Genomic DNA, 19,272 nt, shown 5'->3' with positions numbered 1-19,272 from the left:
TAAATATACGCAAAGATACAAGTTATCATTAAGGAAAAGCTGAATTAAATATACACAGAGGTACAGGCTATCCTTTAGCATGATCTCAATCAAATATACACAGAGATACAGGCTATCCCTTAGGATCAGCTGAAATCATATGTACACACTGAAAATTGATGGGTCAAACAGTCCACTTTCAGCTGGTAGCACTGATACGGCATTTTAAGGGGTCAAGCTGGGAGATGATGACTCACATAGGAACAAGAAGTACGTCGCTTCTTAGACGAAATATCGTTCATTTTTCCTAGTGTACTTGGAGAAAATAAATTAATGAATTGAGAGACAGATCTAATTAGCATGAAATGAAGAAACCATTTTAGAAGTTCTGGATAATATACATATGTGCAGAAAGGCGAAGTATGATAAAATATTAATTTATTTGATTAGAAACGCAATAATAAATTTAAAAAGAGAATGAAAGCAATAATAAGAAATGAATAATTCAGTGTATTACATTTAATGACAAAGATCCTTATTATATCTTCAGTTATATTAACTTTAGAAATATACGCCTTTACCAATAAACATGCATGAATTTCTTGAGCATTCGAAAAATTCAGTATAATGTGTAATTAAAATTGTGTCTCTTAGTATCATTTCGTTTGTATTATGGTTCCAACAACAATATCTTATCTATGACTTCAATTTCTTATACTGAACATTATTGCATTGAAAATGTCATTACACTTTGTTCCTCGCCATTACCTTACGACGAGCTACTGTATATTCCTTAATTAGAATTCTAAATTCCCTGCTCAGGGAGCTTCTGAAGGCAATCAAGTTATCAGGAATTGTGCACATCCTGCTTGAAGTTCATCGCTCCAAAATACATTCCCTGCTGAAGCAGGCGCAGCAGATAGGCCTGATGACGGCCTATCACCACTACTTCATCACTTCTTTGGTGCGCACTCCTCTCCATTATAGCCATTATCGATCGATGCTCATATTCAACATTTGGTGTTTTAAATAAATTGTGGTCTTAAGTGATATTTGGGCTTTTACATTCAGTTTTGCTTTTTTTAAATAATTATCAATTTTATTCCAGATTATAAAGCTTAATTCGGAAATTTTCGACACTATTTTACTGCAATTCTTACAAAGAGCACATGGTATCAAGTGCGTAATTTTCCCTCGCTATGTATGCAGTGTACAGGGAAGATTTCATTATATGCTGTGACAGGAACCAGATCTATATCGCGAGAAATCATTTCCATTTTAAATACGCTAAAAATCAAAATACGATGTTCTGTTGTGATCAGTTGTGATGGAAACCATTTGAAGCAATTGCATTTATCGGGTATTTCATAATGAAGATGATTTATTGTGATATAAATATGGTTTAATATATTTGATATAATAATATTTGATATAATCTAAATATTATATCAATTTGCTAAGAATCCTCCCCATCATTTCACCTCACCAGGACCTGCACACTGTGGACCTGGAAGACTTCAAATACTCTGGCACCAACACCACAGCTCTGCGTCTCATTAACCTCAGTGACGGAACTCTGCAGCAAATTCTGCGCGATTGGTCTGCTGATCTCGACGACTCTGGGAATATTTTCGGTGGTGAAATCGTGGCAGGATATTCATTTGCTGATGTACCGAATATTTTTGAAGTTCCTGCCTCTGTAAGTCCGCAGTCATTCGCCCTGTTGCCGGAATATGTTGACTCGAAGTTCCCGACGCGAAGTTCGGGACCGCTGAGTCCCGGACATGTTGAGGAGGCGCAAGTTACGAACTTCAGTGCGATGCCGGTGAGAGAACTTGACTAAGTTTTGAACTTCACGAACTTTATTAAGTTATGAAGTTTACGAACTTCAGTGCGATGCCGGTGAGAGAACTTGACTAAGTTTTGAAGTTTATGACCTTTAATAAGTTATGAAGCTCGTGAACTTCTGTGCGATGCCGGTGAGAGAACTTGACTAAGTTTTGAAGTTCATGAACTTTAAAAAGTTATGAAGTTTAAGAACTGCGGCGAACTTGAGAAAGTTTCGAAGTTTTCCATAAATTGTTAGTTTGAACAAAACTTCAGATCATGAAGCGTAAACGTTTTGGGTGTTAACATGTGGATAGATCGATGCCCTTTTTCAAGTAAGGAGTGGCTTATATTTTTTAAATATTAACCGAAATTTTCCCTTTACTTTCAAATGATAAATTCATTCATAGATCAAAAAGTTTGATAGTTGATTATCAGAATTCTAAGAAGATAAAAATTTCCAGTCAGACATCATTCAATATTTGCTAGAATTAAATTTGCGACGTAAAAAATAATCAAAACACTTATGTATATTTAATTTATCAATTAAATTACATACGAATGAAAATATATTTTCATTTATATCTTCATTATACCTTTGCTCACAAAATCTTCTTTACCAGGAAATTTTTCCACAGCCAGGACTTCTCGCAGCCCCTCAAAATAATGAAAGAATTTTATAAATAAATATAAGATAACCAAAGTCTAATGTTTCATTTCAGAAAAATATATTAAAGTCGCCTCATTAACTTTTGTTTTGCCATTGAATTCTTATTAGTGAATGATTTCGCTCTTAAACGGAGCTGCCGCTTGTGAAATTTATCGTTATAACATCCCTTAGAGAAAATATTGGAATGAATTCAACCCTTTTAGGATAAAAATTCGGCCACTCCTATAGAGAAATATGTTTAATTCGCTTTTAATTTCTCTAGGGAATGAATTCTTTAAAAATTCATCCCCAGACGGAGCTAGCCCTTGTAAAATTCACCTTAGTTTTTTTAGGAAACCATGTTGAATTCGCTTTAAATTANCTGTTGACTCTGTTTCATGCGAGTGTTGCAGGGGTGCATCTGTTGACTCTGTTTCATGCGAGTGTTGCAGGGGTGCATCTGTTGACTCTGTTCCATGCGGGTGTTGCAGGGGTGCATCTGTTGACTCTGTTTCATGCAGGTGTTGCAGGGGTGCATCTGTTGACTCTGTTTCATGCGGGTGTTGCAATGATAACTAGGATTTTAGGATCTTCTCATTTAGGACCTTTTTCATTTAGGATTTTTTTCGTTTTTCAGAGTCAGTGAGAAGTTTTAATTTTTATTAACAAAATGAAATCTTCAGTTTCAAAAACCACAGCAGTGCTCTGCAGCTTCGCTAAAATAAGAAAAACTGTATAATCTAAAAATTTATTTTTTTCGTTTTTTAATACGTGTTTAATTTATTTTAAACACTCCATGATCGCAAAATTATTCGTAAAGGAAGATTTTTAATTGTCAAATAACTCCAATTTAAAACATTCAATTATTGCCAATATTTGCTTTAAGTCTCTTATACAATATATCATTTGATAGGTTGAATCTAATGGACGTTTAGTTCACGGCATTCAAGCATAGATTAAAATATTGGATAAACTGACCATTCAAATTAATAAATAAACAAGTAAATTAATCAATAAACTATAAATAACTACAATATTTAGACTCAAATGCACACTTCGACATGTTACACAAATTATTTCAATAAAGTCTTATTATTTATGTCTTTTGGTCTAAAAATTCATTCGCTATTTTAATTTAATATAATTATTTATATTATTCACTTTACAATGAACTTGTTATCGTTTTTTATTGCAATAAAATTATTAATAAATATCTATTAATTTATTTTTATTTCCGAATAATTGGGTGCCAATTGATTATAAAATATTGTTACGGAAATGAATAAATTTTGTCTCATCAACGTGAAATTCCAAATAAAATTGATGATACAATTTTTTTTCATGGGATTCCATTTAGATTTTTGAAGATGTTGAACAATATTCTGGTCAAGGTCCCCTATAATTCTTTGATTGTGGGAGGAATTCGATTTTCGACTATTCCTCAAATTGGGATAATAAATTTAAGCATACTATTCCATCCAATTCGAATATTCAATCTAATTTTATAGTAATTTTTAAATTTTTCCCTCTTTTTGTCACAATAAATTTCAATTGGACTTTTGATGTTGCAAAAATTTAATTTTTTTTCTTACGGAATTTGAGTGAAATATTTGGACAGTAGGGTTTTTTTCATGAAAGCTTACAATGAAATTTGCATGAGCGATAAATTTTTACGACTTCCTAAACTTAGACTTGATAGCTTCTCACAGAACTTTGGATTGTCCAGGCCTCCGGGGTTAGGGAAATTATGGATATTGCTGATTGAAATTTCTGCAGGATTTATCAGCATTACATTGTGCGATAGCACGTTGATTTTAATCTTGCATAGAATATGTGTAGAGTATTTATTTATAACCAACGTTGCTCCGATTAGGTAATTTCTGCAATTTTAGAATCCTGTTATCCAATAATTTTTGTGTTATATTTTAGTGATAAACAGAACAAAGTAATTAAACAACTTTCCATTTCGCCTCAAAAACGATGGCTCTGCAATCAACTTTAATATCCTGCTGGCTTTTGCTGCACATCAGCGACGCGGCCGGCAAGTCTGATATTGTCAGAATAGGTGAGTAATTTGGTTCACGATTCTTCATAACGAACATGCAGTGTTCAGTCTCCAAATCTAACTAAAATTTACTGCAGAATCTTTCATGGTGAACCGTATTAGCGGAGCTGAATAACTAAATATATGTTGAATCTTTGAAAAAAACGCTTGTTTTGCTTCCATTACAGTGTGGACTTATAGTTCTTCAACTCTTTCGATCTCGGATTAGCTCTGATCTTACTTGGCATAGCACCTGTTAACTACTGGGGTGTGTAACTAAGGTACCCAGCCTTTTTATAAACTAAAAACTTCTGCCCGCCGGGTTCTTGTCTCATGTCCTCATGACACTTGTGCTGTATAAGCTGTTGACTCAACGTCTGAGGCAAGTTCTCAGTGACACAGTGAACGCATAGCAAATTAGTTATACTGGTAAACGCATTAGGATTTGTATCCACAAACTACTCTTGGAAATTAAAGGCATTTGCTTGATTTTAGGTAAATGTTAGTAGTAACTAGCGCAGACTAGATTGCAGCAGGTGCGTGAAGTTAGTTAAATATTTAGATCAAATACCGTAGTCTAAATGACTGCACGTGTGTGAGGTTAGTTAAGTATTAAGAGTAATTACCGCAGACTAAATTGCTGTAGGTTCGAAAGGTTAGTTAAATATTAAGAGTAACTACCGCAGACTAAATTGCTGTAGGTTCGAAAGGTTAGTTAAAAATTAAGAGTAATTACCGCAGACTAATCGACTGTGTGCATGAAGTTAGTTAAATAATAGAAATAATTACCGTAGACTAAATGACTGCACGTGCGTAAAGTTAGTTAAATTTAAATATTAAGCGTAATTACCGCAAACAACATGACTGTAGGTGCGTTAAGATAATTAAATATTAGGATTAATTACCTCATGCTAGTCATATGTATAAATAAGTCGAACTGTGGATCTCATGAGAGACATATCATGTCTGTTGGTGCGCAAAGTTATTTAAATATTAAGAGTAATTACCGCAGACTAAATGGCTACCGGAGAACAAAAGCCAGCAAGGCCTGGAAGTTGATATCCAAATAAAGACTGAAGATGATAGTCATATGTAAAAATAAATCAAACTGTGGATCTCAGGAAGGACACGTACATTATTCCAATTAGACAAATTATATTCCCTCGCTGATTTTTTGGGGTTTTACTATTATTTTCAACGTTATTGTAATTTTCAATGTCATTACCAAAATAAATTAAAGTATAAAAATCACAGTCTAGTATCCATCTGAACAATACATGCCAATTATTTATGGGTCATTAACCAATTCAACAATAACAATGGCAATATCAGACAGATATTCTTTTTCATATTGTCCATTACTTATTAATAATAAGCATTAATTATTTAGCTGGAAGCCCGAGGATATTTTTAAAACATAGCAATACTTTAGCAAATTGTTCGAACGAAACTAAATTTTGATTGATTTAGCCATTTTAGCGCAAATGATGAATTTACGCTAATGACGTTGAACCTTTGCAGATTTTCGCTCATCGTATTGAATAATTTATTTTTAATAAACTACACTCAGCCTAGCTTCACGCCGATAACATTTATCCCGTTTTGTTTTCAGAAATGTAACCTAATTTTTCGCACTCTTATATTAATAACTTTTGCGATTGGAAAAATATCGTGTGCTTTACCATGATGGCTGTCACTGTTGTTGATATTTTCTCTTTATTATTACTGTTATACTCCTAATAATTGTTCACTTTATTATTACTATTATACTCCTAATAATTTATACTCCTAGTAATATTCCACTCGAAGCTGAGCTTTTAACACTCTGGAATATTTTTGTGAATTTTTATGTTTAATTTTTTTTTCCATTTGTGACAGACGGCCGAAAATGCGCTGCTTAACGCATCGAGTTTCAATAATTGGGTATCGGAGTCACGTGTATATTTGAATTTCCGCTCAGAAATTATTGTTGAGTAATGCCTCTTTAACAAAATTTTTATTTCTGCTATTTTTTACGTGATGAATTGTTTACTTGTAAAAATAAATACGTGTTCAATTGTTTGATGAATGCCACTTTAACGAAATTATTAATTCGGTTATTATTTTTTCATGGAATTGCAATTCAAATACATCTTAAATATTTCTTATTAATATATATGATATTAACAGAGACTGTATACAAATTTAAAAAGTGTAATGTAAGAAATTTTCTCTAGTTTTCAAATGAAGTCGCACGACCAGGCAAAAACCGTTAATGCATCAGAAATGGGAGAATTTTTCACGATATGAAGATTTTTATTTTATTTAACAATACGCTGCGAAATAGTATCATAATTATAGCCGCAATCCCAGGCGCAATCTTCGATGAGCCCAGCCTGCGGGAGGAGCAAGTTTTCCGCGCTGCAATCGAGGCAATCAACGGCAATCGAAAGCTGTTGGCACACAGCAGATTTGCAGGGTCTACAGATGGCGGCAGCGTACAGACTGCCTGCGACCATCTGGAGGTGCCGCTGCTTATGGCGCGCTGGCAGAACAGACGGCCGCCCTTTGCAATCAATCTCCACCCGCCCCCGTCAACCTTGGCCGCCGTGAGTCTAGATTTTGTGTAAACCCGTATTTATACCGTATTTATACTGTATTTATACCGTATTAAAAAATGACCGATCAGTCTCTACTTTCCTCCGTTAACTCTGGCCACTGTGAGTCCAGATACTGTTTAAAACCGTATTTATACCGTATTTAACCGTATTAAAACAATGACCGATCAATCTCTGCTCTCCGCCTTCAACTCTGGCCGCTGTGAGTCAACTCCAGATACTGTGTAAAATTTTATTTATACCGTAGTCGTATATGAGTCGTATTTGTTGTATTAAACTGATAGTCAATCAGTCTCTACTCTCCAACTGATGATAAGTATGATGACCGATCAATCTCCGCCCTCAATCCTTACGCAGGCGTGGCTGTCAGCCACATTCACCATATTAGAGCAATCGTCAATCAATCTTTACCCTCGCCTTGCCACCCTGGGCTCCATGAGTCGCATTCACCATATTAAAGCAATCGGCAATCAATCTCTACCCTCGCCATGCCACCCTGGGCTCCATGAGTCTCATTCACCATATTAAAGCAATCGGCAATCAATCTCTACCCTCGCCTTGCCACCCTGAGCTCCATGAGTCGCATTCACCATATTAAAGCAATCGGCAATCAATCTCTACCCTCGCCATGCCACCCTGGGCTCCATGAGTCTCATTCACCATATTAAAGCAATCGGCAATCAATCTCTACCCTCGCCTTGCCACCCTGAGCTCCATGAGTCGCATTCACCATATTAAAGCAATCGCCAATCAATCTCCCCTGACAGCCGTGGATTTCTCTTCACCGCATGAGGTCAATGATCGATTCACCGCCACCCCTCACCCTCAGCTGCTGTGATCTAATCTCAGTTCTATGCAACATTCACTGAAAATTTAATGAGCAGTCACTGAACATTCATTGAACATTCAAAAACTGAACAGTCACTGAACATTCACTGAACTGTCACTGATTATTCACTGAATATTTACTGAACAGTTACTGAAACACCGGCATTAAAGGATTGGAGAACATCAACCAATGATGTTTTGCATGTAACATTTCCTGAGTTATTTTGGTACACACCAAAAACACACCAATGACACACCAATAACACACCAATAACACACCAATAACACACCAATAACCCACCATTAACCCACCATTAACACACCAATAACACACCAATAACACACCAATAACACACCAATAACACACCAATAACGCACCAATAACACACCAATTACACACCAATAACACACCAATAACCCACCAATAACACACCAATAACACACCAATAACACACCGATAACACACCAATAACGCACCAATAACACACCAATCCCACACCCCCAGCACGCCACTACCCCACGTTACACACCTCTCCCCTCCCAGGCGTACAGGTCGGTCCTACAGGCGCTGGGGTGGCAGGACTTGATTGTGGTGTGCGACTCCAGCGAAGGACTCCTGCGGGTGAAGGAACTCCTTAAAGATGACGCCTTCAGGGTCACGCTCAGGGACCTGCCTCGCGGCCTGGATTACAGGTTATCCTTTAGGATCTGTTGAATTAAATATACGCAGAGATACAGGTTTTCCTTTAGGATCAGTTTAATCGAATATAGACAGAGATACAAGTTATCCTTTCGGATCAGTAGAATCAAATATACACAGAGATACAGGCTATCTTTTACGATCAGTTGAATTAAATATACACAAAGATACAGGTTATCTTTTAGGATAAGTTGAAATCATGTATATACACACGGAAAATTGATGGCTCAAATAGTCCATGAATCGACATTTTCAGCTGGTAGCACTGATACGCCATTTTGAAGGGTCAAGCTGGGTGAGGATGAATCACATAGGTACATGAAGTACATTGCGATTTGGACAAATTATCGTTCATTTTTACGAGTGTACTCGGAGAAAATAAATTAATGAATTGAAAGAGAACTAATTAGTATGAAATGAAGAAGCCATTTGAAAAGTTTGGGACAATATATGTGCAGAAAGGCGAAGTATGATAATATATTAATTTATTTGATTAGATACGCAATAATAAATTTAAAGAGAAAGAAAACAATAATAAGAAATGAATAATTCAGTGTATTACATTTAATGTCAAAGATCCTTATTATATCCTCATTTATATTAACTTTAGAAATATACGCCTTCATCAACTAACATGCATGAATTTCTAGAACATTAGCTGAATTCAGTATAATGCGTAATTAATGTTGTGTCTCATAGTATCATTGCGTTTGTATTTCGGTTCCAACAACAATATCTGATTTGTGACTTCAATTTTTTATACTGAACATACATTACTGTTTGCATTGAAAATGTCATTACCCTTCTTTCCTCGTCATTACCTTACGATGAGCTACTGTATATCCCTTAATTTTCATTCTAATTTCCCCTCCCCAGGGAGCTTCTGAAGGCAATCAAGTTATCAGGAATTGTGCACATCCTGCTTGAAGTTCATCGCTCCAAAATACATTCCCTGCTGAAGCAGGCGCAGCAGATTGGCCTGATGACGGCCTATCACCACTACTTCATCACTTCTTTGGTGAGAAATTAGTATCCTTAGTATCCTTAATGTCCTTAGTATCCTTAGTATCCTTAGTATCCTTACCATCCTTGGTGTCTTAGCATTCTTAGTATCCTTAGTATCCTTAATATCCTTAGTATAATTTGTATCCTTAGTACTGTATCCTTAATATCCTTAGTATCCTTAGTATCCTTAATATCATTAGTATCCTTAGTATTTGTTTCGGACGTAACAGTCCCAGGCCACGATGAATCGCCGCCTCGCCATCATAGCCATTATCACACTTCGATGCTCATATTCAACTATTGGTTTTTTAAATAAATTGTGGTCTTAAGTGATATTTGGGCTTTTACATTCAGTTTTACTGTTTTTTTTATTTATTTAATAATTATCAACTATCAATGTTATTCCAGATTATAAAGCTTAATTCGCTAATTTTCGACACTACCTATTTTACTGAAATTGTTACAAAGAGCACATGGTATCTAGTGCATCATTTTCCCTCACTATGTACATATGCAGTGTACAGGGAAGATTTCATTATGTGCTGTGACAGGAACCAGACTTATGTCGCGATAAATCATTTTCATTTAAATACGCTAAAAATCAAAATACGATGTTCTGTTGTGATCAGTTATGATGGAAACCATTTGAAGCAATTGAATTTATCGGGTTTTTCATAATGAAGATGATTTATTGTGAAATAAATATTGTTTAATATATATATTCGATATTATAATATTTGGTATAATCTAAATATTATATAAAATTGTTACGAATTTTCCCCATCATTCCATCGCACCAGGACCTGCACACTGTGGACCTGGAAGACTTCAAATACTCTGGCACCAACACCACAGCTCTGCGTCTCATTAACCTCAGTGACGGAACTCTGCAGCAAATTCTGCGCGATTGGTCTGCTGATCTCGACGACTCTGGGAATATTTTCGGTGGTGAAATCGTGGCAGGATATTCATTTGCTGATGTACCGAATATTTTTGAAGTTCCTGCCTCTGTAAGTCCGCAGTCATTCGCCCTGTTGCCGGAATATGTTGACTCGAAGTTCCCGACGCGAAGTTCGGGACCGCTGAGTCCCGGACATGTTGAGGAGGCGCAAGTTACGAACTTCTGTGCGATGCCGGTGAGAGAACTTGACTAAGTTTTGAAGTTTATGACCTTTAATAAGTTATGAAGTTCGTGAACTTCTGTGCGATGCCGGTGAGAGAACTTGACTAAGTTTTGAAGTTCATGAACTTTAAAAAGTTATGAAGTTTAAGAACTGCGGCGAACTTGAGAAAGTTTCGAAGTTTTCCATAAATTGTTAGTTTGAACAAAACTTCAGATCATGAAGCGTAAACGTTTTGGGTGTTAACATGTGGATAGATCGATGCCCTTTTTCAAGTAAGGAGTGGCTTATATTTTTTAAATATTAACCGAAATTTTCCCTTTACTTTCAAATGATAAATTCATTCATAGATCAAAAAGTTTGATAGTTGATTATCAGAATTCTAAGAAGATAAAAATTTCCAGTCAGACATCATTCAATATTTGCTAGAATTAAATTTGCGACGTAAAAAATAATCAAAACACTTATGTATATTTAATTTATCAATTAAATTACATACGAATGAAAATATATTTTCATTTATATCTTCATTATACCTTTGCTCACAAAATCTTCTTTACCAGGAAATTTTTCCACAGCCAGGACTTCTCGCAGCCCCTCAAAATAATGAAAGAATTTTATAAATAAATATAAGATAACCAAAGTCTAATGTTTCATTTCAGAAAAATATATTAAAGTCGCCTCATTAACTTTTGTTTTGCCATTGAATTCTTATTAGTGAATGATTTCGCTCTTAAACGGAGCTGCCGCTTGTGAAATTTATCGTTATAACATCCCTTAGAGAAAATATTGGAATGAATTCAACCCTTTTAGGATAAAAATTCGGCCACTCCTATAGAGAAATATGTTTAATTCGCTTTTAATTTCTCTAGGGAATGAATTCTTTAAAAATTCATCCCCAGACGGAGCTAGCCCTTGTGAAATTCACCTTAGTTTTTTTAGGAAACCATGTTGAATTCGCTTTAAATTACCATCTGTAGATTCAAATCTCAGTCAATTCGCACCTACTTGCTTCGGAAAATATGTTCAATTTGCTGTGAATTTTCTTCTTGGTATTGCATTCTCAGGCAATTCGTCCCTATTTACTTTGGAAAATATGTCGAATTTGCTATGAATTTTCTTTTTGGATTGAATTATTTTCCAATTGACCGGCAGACGGAACTGGCGCTGGTGTACGACGCGGTGCAGCTGTTCGCCAGAGCGCTCAGCGACCTCGACAAGACGCGGGCCATCGAAGTGCTGCCGCTCAACTGCTCCAAGGAGCAAGTCTGGCCACTTGGAGCCACTGATTTCAGTCAAGGATGGTGGAACGACTGCATGCACACCACCCCATACGACGCCAGGCGGGTAACTGAAGTGTAGCTCAAGCAGACACTCTATTTAAAGTGCCCGGAAGCTAATTTCCCCGTATCTTAAATGTTAAAGAACTCCACCACCCCCCACCCTTGCGGGATCTGTCGTGAACGCTTAAATCAACGTACAAAGATGATTTTTGTACCGTTGGATAGGTTTTGGTACTTATAGGGTAGACCCCCCCCCTTAAATTTGAATATTACAAGCACGTTTAATCATTTGATGATGTTTATACGTTTTGTAGTTGGGCTTTTCAGTAATAAATGATTGTTTAAATTAAATTTGAAGAAAGAAAGCATAAACAATCATTATTATTTACTATTTGTTTTATTATTATTATTTATGATATTATGATATTATGATTATGTTTTAACGTTGAATGTTAAGGTTGAGCTGTACGGCTTCTCTGGACTGGTGCGTTTCAACGCTTATGGTTCATATTATGATTCATAATATGGTTCATATTATGGCTCATATCATAGTTGCAGTGTCTCATTATGGAGACTATTATATTTAATTATTATAGATTTATCACACATTATTGTAGCTTTATTTCAGGTTTTGAGTTCCGTTCAATATTTGGAATTTAATTTTCAGAGGCAAAAGAGAGTAAAAAATTCTGCTTCTTGAGTTTTTCAAATGCCAGTGTGAGCTTTATTTTATTATTATTATTATTATTATCATTATCATTATTATTATTATTATCATTATCATTATTATTATTTTGACAAACTCATTAAGGTTGACCTGAGGATGCCATTATAAGGGTTCCATGTGCCCTCATGTAATCAGTTTCTGTTTAACAAAACATCACTAATTAAAATAATAAAGTCTTCACAAAAGGATTTATATTCAATATTAATGTATGGAACGGTGTCACGGTCGTGGATTAACCCCTGAATGTCATTTCAAAATAATGATCACAATTTTCACAGCTAGCTGCAAGTCTCTCGCTCGCAATTCATTGTCCTTATTAATAACGTTTACCTACTTCCTTGTTGGTGAAAACTTTCTCTCGGATACAGAATTTAATTTTCAAATTTTTGTGTTTGGATAAATTTATTTATTTCCGAAGCTTTATATATGTTTTCAATTTATGGGAGGCTAAAACTTGTAAAATTTAAGCATGGAGGATTGCATTCTTAATTAAAAAACATTGATTCAAGTAATTCTTTTAAATATATGAAGTTCATTAAAACTATTTCATTTATTTAAAGAAATTTATTTATTTCTATAGTGATTATTTTTGGTGATTTATAAAAGATTAATTCTAAAATACGTATCCTTCAACCCATTAGAGTTTCGTAGGATGAGGCTGGCAGTGCCAGTGCGCTGCGCGCTCTCGAGAGGTGAGGTGTGCGTCGCTGCTCAGTGATATTTCTCACGTGTTGCGAAGAAATTTTACGCGGACTTCGGATTAAAAAATTCCGAAATAGATAATTTATAAGATGTGAATTCTAAGTGCCAGATTGGATTAAAAAAATAATTCTTAATTCTCAGCAAACGTCATTTAGAAAATCGCGAGCATTTAATAGTAGTAGGCTAATCATAATTTCAAATCAATACTATTGATTGAAATAAATAAAATTGTAAAATCTATCTTCCATAGATTTTTGTTAATAAATTAATCAGATTACCAAATTTAAATGTAGACACAAGACAGGAGATAACAATAAATAATGAAAAAAACTGGGAGGACAAAGAAAAGTGTCATTATTTAGATCAGCAATATTACTAGAAGGTTAATTTTGCATTAGGGAAAATGTTTTTTTCTCCCATCAATATAAAAAAACATGAGGAACTGAACTAGTGACAACTTCTGTTCTTCTGTTGGTGAATACAAACTATAATATTTTTTTGTATTGTCCACGTATTATTTATGATCTTGTTGCAGGGGACTCTGTTGACTCTGTTTTATGCGAGTGTTGCAATGATCACTAGAATTTTTCGTTTTTCATCAGTGAGAAGTTTCAATTTTTATTAACAAAATGAAAACTTCAGGTCCAAAAACCACTGCAATGCTCTGGAGCTTCGCTAAATTGTACAAAATTGTGTAATCTAAAAATTTATTGTTCGTTTATTAATACGTGGTTTAATTTATTTTAAACACTTCATGATCGCAAAAATTTTCGTAAAGGAAACTTTTTAATTGTCATATAACTCCAATGGGAAATGTGCAATTATTGTCAATATTTCTTTTAAGTGTCTCACACAATGTATTATTTTGTAGGTTAAATATAATGGACGTTTAGTTCACGGCATCCAATCATATATTAAAAGAATAGATAAACTGTCAACTCAAGTTGAAATAATAAATAAGCTAATAAATTAATTAATAAGCTATAAATAACTACAATAATATGACTCAAATGCACACATCGGCATATTACAGAAATCATTTCGATAAAGTATTATTATTCATGTCTTTTGGTTTAAAAATTCATTCACTATTATAATTTCATATATTTATATTCTTCATTAAGTTTACAATGAACTTGTGTTTATGTTTTTTTTAAATAAAATGATTATTAAATAAATACCAATTTCTTTATATTTCTGAATAATTGGGGGCCAATTAATAATAAAATATTGTCACGGAAATAAATAAATTTTGCTTCATCACCGTGAAATTCCAAAGACATTTATGAAATTCCAACATTTAGACAACAAACATTTACAATGTTTATCATGGAATTCCATTTAGATTTTTTAAGAGCTTAAACAATATTGTGACCAAGTTCCCCTAAATCTTTGCTTTTGGTATTCTTGATTTTCGGCTATTCCCCTCATTGGGATATTAAATATAATTATAATATTCCATCCAATGTGAATATTTAATCTAATTCTATAATAATTTTGTATTTTTTTCCCTCTTTCACACTAAATTTTCAGTTGGGCTTTTGATGTTGCAAAAATGTATTTTTTCCGGAATTTGAGTAAATTTTTGAACAGCAGAGTTTTCCATAAAAGCTTACGATGGAATTTGCGTGAGTGATAAATTTTAACGACTTCCTAAAGTTAGGCTTGATAGCTTCTCACAGAACTTTGGATTGTCCAGGCCTCCAGGGTTAGGGAAATTATGGATATTGCTGATTGAAATTTCTGCAGGATTTGTCAGCAGTACATTTTGCGATAGCCCGTTTGATTTTAATTTTATATAGAATATGTGTAGAGATAAAAAATGTGTGTATTTATTGAACACTAGCGTTGCTCCGATTAGGTAATTCCTGCAATTTTAGAATCCTGTTATCCAATAATTTCTCTTATGCTGAATCACTTTAATAATAACTAAGTCCATATATTTCAGTTATAAAAATAAAACAAAGTAATTAAACAACTTTCCATTTAACCTCATAAACGATGACTCTGATATCGACTTTAATATCCTGCTGGCTTTTGCTGCACATCAACGACGTGGCCGGCAAGTCTGATATTGTCAGAATAGGTGAGTAATTTGGTTCACGATTCTTCATAATGAACATGCAGTATTCAGTCTCCAAATCTTGTTGAAATTCACTTGCGGAACCTTTCATGGCGAACGCATTAGCGGAGCTGAATAACTAAATATATTTTAAATATTTGAAAAAAAAACGCAAGTTTTGCTTCCATTACTGTGAGGATTTATAGTCCTTCACAACTTTCGACCTCGGATTAGCTCTATCTATTGTTAAATGGCATTAAATGGCATCGCACTTGTTAACTACTGGGGTATTTAACTAAAGTACCCTGCCTTTTTATAGACTTTTACTTCCACCCGCTGGGTTCTTGTCTCTTGTCCTCGTGACGCATGTGCTGTATAAGCTGTTGCTCAGCGTCTGATGCAAGCTCTCAGTGACACAGTGAACTCAGAGCGAATAGTTTTACTGGTAACCGCATTAGGATTTGTCTTCACAAACTACTCTTGAATAGAATATTAGAGACAGTTGCTTGATGTTAGTTAAATGTGACTAGTATCTAGCGCAGACTAGATTGCTGCAGGTGCGTGAAGTTAGTTAAATATTGAGAATAATTACCGTAGATTAAATGATTGCCCGTGCGTGAGGTTAGTTAACTATTAAGAGTGATTACCGCAGACTAAATTGCTGTTGGTGTATTAAGTTAGTTAAATATTAATTATAATTACCTCAGACTAAATTGATGTTGGTGCGCAAAGTTATTTAAATATTAAGAGTGATTACAGCAGCATAAATGGCTGCAGGTGCTTTCAGAAAGTAAGTTATTAATGAAGAGTAACTACCGGATAACAAATGCCAGCAGGGCCTGGAAGTCGATATCCAAATAAAGACTGAAGATGATAGTCATATGTATAAATAAATCAACTGAGGCTCTCAGTAGGGACACGTACATTATTTTAATTAGACAAATTATATCCCTCGCTGATTTTTGGGTTTTACTGTTATTTCCAACGTTATTGTAATTTTCAATGTCATTACCAAAATAAATTAAAGTATTAAAATCACCGTCTATTATCCATCTGAACAATACATGTCAATTTATGTGTCATTACCTAATTCAACAATAACAATAGAAATATCAGACAGATATTCTTTTTTTCATACTGTCTATTGCTTATCAATAATGAGCCTTAATTATTTATCTGGAAGCCCGAGCATATTTTTAAGACATAGCAATACTTTAGCAACCTGTTAGAATGAAGGTCAATTTTGATTGATTAAGCGTAAATGATGAATTTTAAGCGCAAATTGCAGATTTTCCCCTCATCATATTGAAGAATTTATTTTTAATAAACTACACTCAGATTAACTTCATGCGGATAACTTTTATCTCGTTTTATTTTCAGAAAATTAACCCAATTTTCCTACTCTTATATTAATAACTTTTGCGATTGGAAAAAAATTCGTGTGCTTTACCATGATGGCTGTCATTGTTGGCGATATTTTCACTTTATTATTACTGTTATTGTTATCATAATAATTTATACTCGTATTAATATGCCACTCGAAGCTGAGCGTTTAGTACTCTCGGATATTTCTCTGAATTTTATGATTAATTTTTTTACGTTTTTACCAGACGGCCAAAGGTGCGATGCTTAACGCATCGAGTTTCAAAAATTGGGTATCAGTCACGTGTATATTTGAATTTCAGCTCAAAATTGTTGAGTAATGCCACTCTAACGAAATTTTTATTTCAGTTATTTTTTACGTGTTGAATTGTTTACGTGTAAAAATAAATACGTGTTGAATTTTTTGAGGAATGCCACTTTAACGAAATTATTTATTCGGTTATTATTTTTTATGGAATTACAATATAGGTACGTATTAAATGTATTTTTATCATTAACATAAATGATATTTATGTAGACTGTATACAAATTCAAAAAGTGCAATGTAAGCAATTTCTTTTAGTTTTCAAATGAAGTCGCAAGACCAGGCAAAAACCGTTAATGCATCAGAAATGGAAGAATTTTTCACGATATACAGATTTTTATTTTATTTAACAATGCACCGTGAAATAGTATCATAATTACAGCCGCAATCCCAGGCGCAATCTTCGATGAGCCCAGCCTGCGGGAGGAGCAAGTTTTCCGCGCTGCAATCGAGGCAATCAACGGCAATCGAAAGCTGTTGGCACACAGCAGATTGTCGGCAATTATCGAGACTGTCAAACCTGGCGACTCTATGGCAGCTTATAAAAAAGGTGCCTTAATGCTGGAGCAATGACAGACTTAAAAAAACTATTCTACAACTCAAATTATTATTACTTATTAGAAAACAAGTTATCAGGATTTACAAGTTCACAGATGACAAAGATAAAAAATGTTGTGTCTTTGATTTTCTGCTTCTTTTTTTATGCTAAAAATGAAACACAAATGCCAATTTTGATACTTTCTCTTATTACTGCAAATTATTCTATAATTTGGATGATAAAAGTCCACGTTGCGTACGGTACTAATATTAAGCCCGTTGCTGATGGCCAGCGTGCGCGATGCTGCAGACCGGCGTAGCGGCCATATTCGCAGGGTCTACAGATGGCGGCAGCGTACAGACTGCCTGCGACCATCTGGAGGTGCCGCTGCTTATGGCGCGCTGGCAGAACAGACGGCCGCCCTTTGCAATCAATCTCCACCCGCCCCCGTCAACGCTGGCCGAAGTGAGTCAATTCCAGATACTGTGATAACCGTATTTATACTGTATTTATACCGTATTAAAAAATTACCGATCAGTCTCTACTTTCCTCTGTCAACTCTGGCCACTGTGAGTCAACTCCAGATACTGTGTAAAACTTTATTTAAACCGTAGTCGTATATGAGTCGTATTTGTTGTATTAAACTGATAGTCAATCAGTCTCTACTCTCCAACTGATGATAAGTATGATGACCGATCAATCTCCACCCTCAATCCTCACACATGCGTGGCTGTCAGCTACATTCACCAAATTAAAGCAATCGTCAATCAATCTCTACCCTCGCCTAGCCACCCTGGGCTCCATGAATTGCATTCATGATTTAAAGCGATCGGCAATCAATCTCCCCTGACAGCCGTGGATTTCTCTTCATAGCATGAGGTCAATGATCGATTCACCGCCACCCCTCACCCTCAGCTGCTGTGATCTAATCTCAGTTCTATGCAACATTCACTGAAAATTTAATGAGCAGTCACTGAACATTCATTGAACATTCAGAAACTGAACAGTCACTGAACATTCATTGAACATTCAGCAACTGAACATTCACTGAACAGTCACTGAATATTCACTGAATATTCACTGAACAGTTACTGAAACACCGGCATTAAAGGATTGGAGAACATCAACAATGATGTTTTGCATGTGACATTTCCTGAGTTATTTTGAAGACAGGAAAAGGTAAATGTTACTTTTCGTCGTCTGAATTTTTCAATTCCTAATACCCTAGAACACCCCACTTTCTTAACCCCAAAAACACTCACTACTTCCACCAACACCACAATAACCCACCCTACTAATGCCTACTTTACAATAACATCTTCTACCATAACTACCCACCATTAAACTCTCCACCAACCCAAACACGCCCATAGCATCCCAATAACACACCCCAACACCCCTGTAGCATCCAAATAACACACCCGACACCTCTTTAGCATCTAATAGCACACCCCAACACGCCAATAACTCCCCCTACCACCGCACACCAATAGCACACTCCTGCACACCAATGACATACCAAT

The 19,272-nt window shown here is 35.0% G+C and overlaps 2 protein-coding genes across 2 annotated transcripts; both read left to right on the top strand.

The window, feature by feature from the left end:
• Positions 1 to 4,435: 4,435 nt before the first annotated feature.
• On the top strand, positions 4,436 to 12,556 carry LOC108674180 (glutamate receptor ionotropic, kainate 2-like). The gene is made up of 7 exons (XM_018162096.2): positions 4,436 to 4,520; positions 6,852 to 7,087; positions 8,430 to 8,617; positions 9,501 to 9,642; positions 10,430 to 10,765; positions 11,906 to 12,016; positions 12,491 to 12,556. The coding sequence occupies exons 1-7, from the start codon at positions 4,436 to 4,438 to the stop codon at positions 12,554 to 12,556; spliced, it is 1,164 nt and encodes a 387-aa protein (XP_018017585.2).
• Positions 12,557 to 15,452: 2,896 nt separating this feature from the next.
• On the top strand, positions 15,453 to 18,238 carry LOC108674179 (glutamate receptor ionotropic, kainate 2-like). The gene is made up of 3 exons (XM_018162095.2): positions 15,453 to 15,548; positions 17,606 to 17,761; positions 18,042 to 18,238. Exons 1-3 carry the CDS (start codon positions 15,464 to 15,466, stop codon positions 18,236 to 18,238), a joined length of 438 nt encoding a protein of 145 aa, XP_018017584.1. The 5' UTR covers positions 15,453 to 15,463.
• The last annotated feature ends 1,034 nt before the right edge of the window (positions 18,239 to 19,272 follow it).

Source organism: Hyalella azteca, unplaced genomic scaffold, assembly GCF_000764305.2.
Source record: "Hyalella azteca isolate HAZT.00-mixed unplaced genomic scaffold, Hazt_2.0.2 contig180, whole genome shotgun sequence".
Lineage (NCBI taxonomy): Eukaryota > Metazoa > Arthropoda > Malacostraca > Amphipoda > Hyalellidae > Hyalella > Hyalella azteca.
The sequence above is the reverse complement of the archived record's forward strand: the minus strand, read 5'-3'. Positions and strand labels throughout refer to the sequence as shown.

Bases quoted from the DNA above. Each gene is read 5' to 3' on its own strand.
- LOC108674180 (XM_018162096.2), top strand. From the start codon at position 4,436: ATGGCTCTGCAATCAACTTTAATATCCTGCTGGCTTTTGCTGCACATC. The intron at 7,088-8,429 runs GTGAGTCTAGAT...CCACACCCCCAG, and splicing joins CCCCGTCAACCTTGGCCGCC to CACGCCACTACCCCACGTTA. The intron at 10,766-11,905 runs GTGAGAGAACTT...ATTGACCGGCAG, and splicing joins CGAACTTCTGTGCGATGCCG to ACGGAACTGGCGCTGGTGTA.
- LOC108674179 (XM_018162095.2), top strand. From the start codon at position 15,464: ATGACTCTGATATCGACTTTAATATCCTGCTGGCTTTTGCTGCACATC. The intron at 15,549-17,605 runs GTGAGTAATTTG...CCGCAATCCCAG, and splicing joins GTCTGATATTGTCAGAATAG to GCGCAATCTTCGATGAGCCC. The intron at 17,762-18,041 runs GTGCCTTAATGC...GCTGATGGCCAG, and splicing joins TATGGCAGCTTATAAAAAAG to CGTGCGCGATGCTGCAGACC.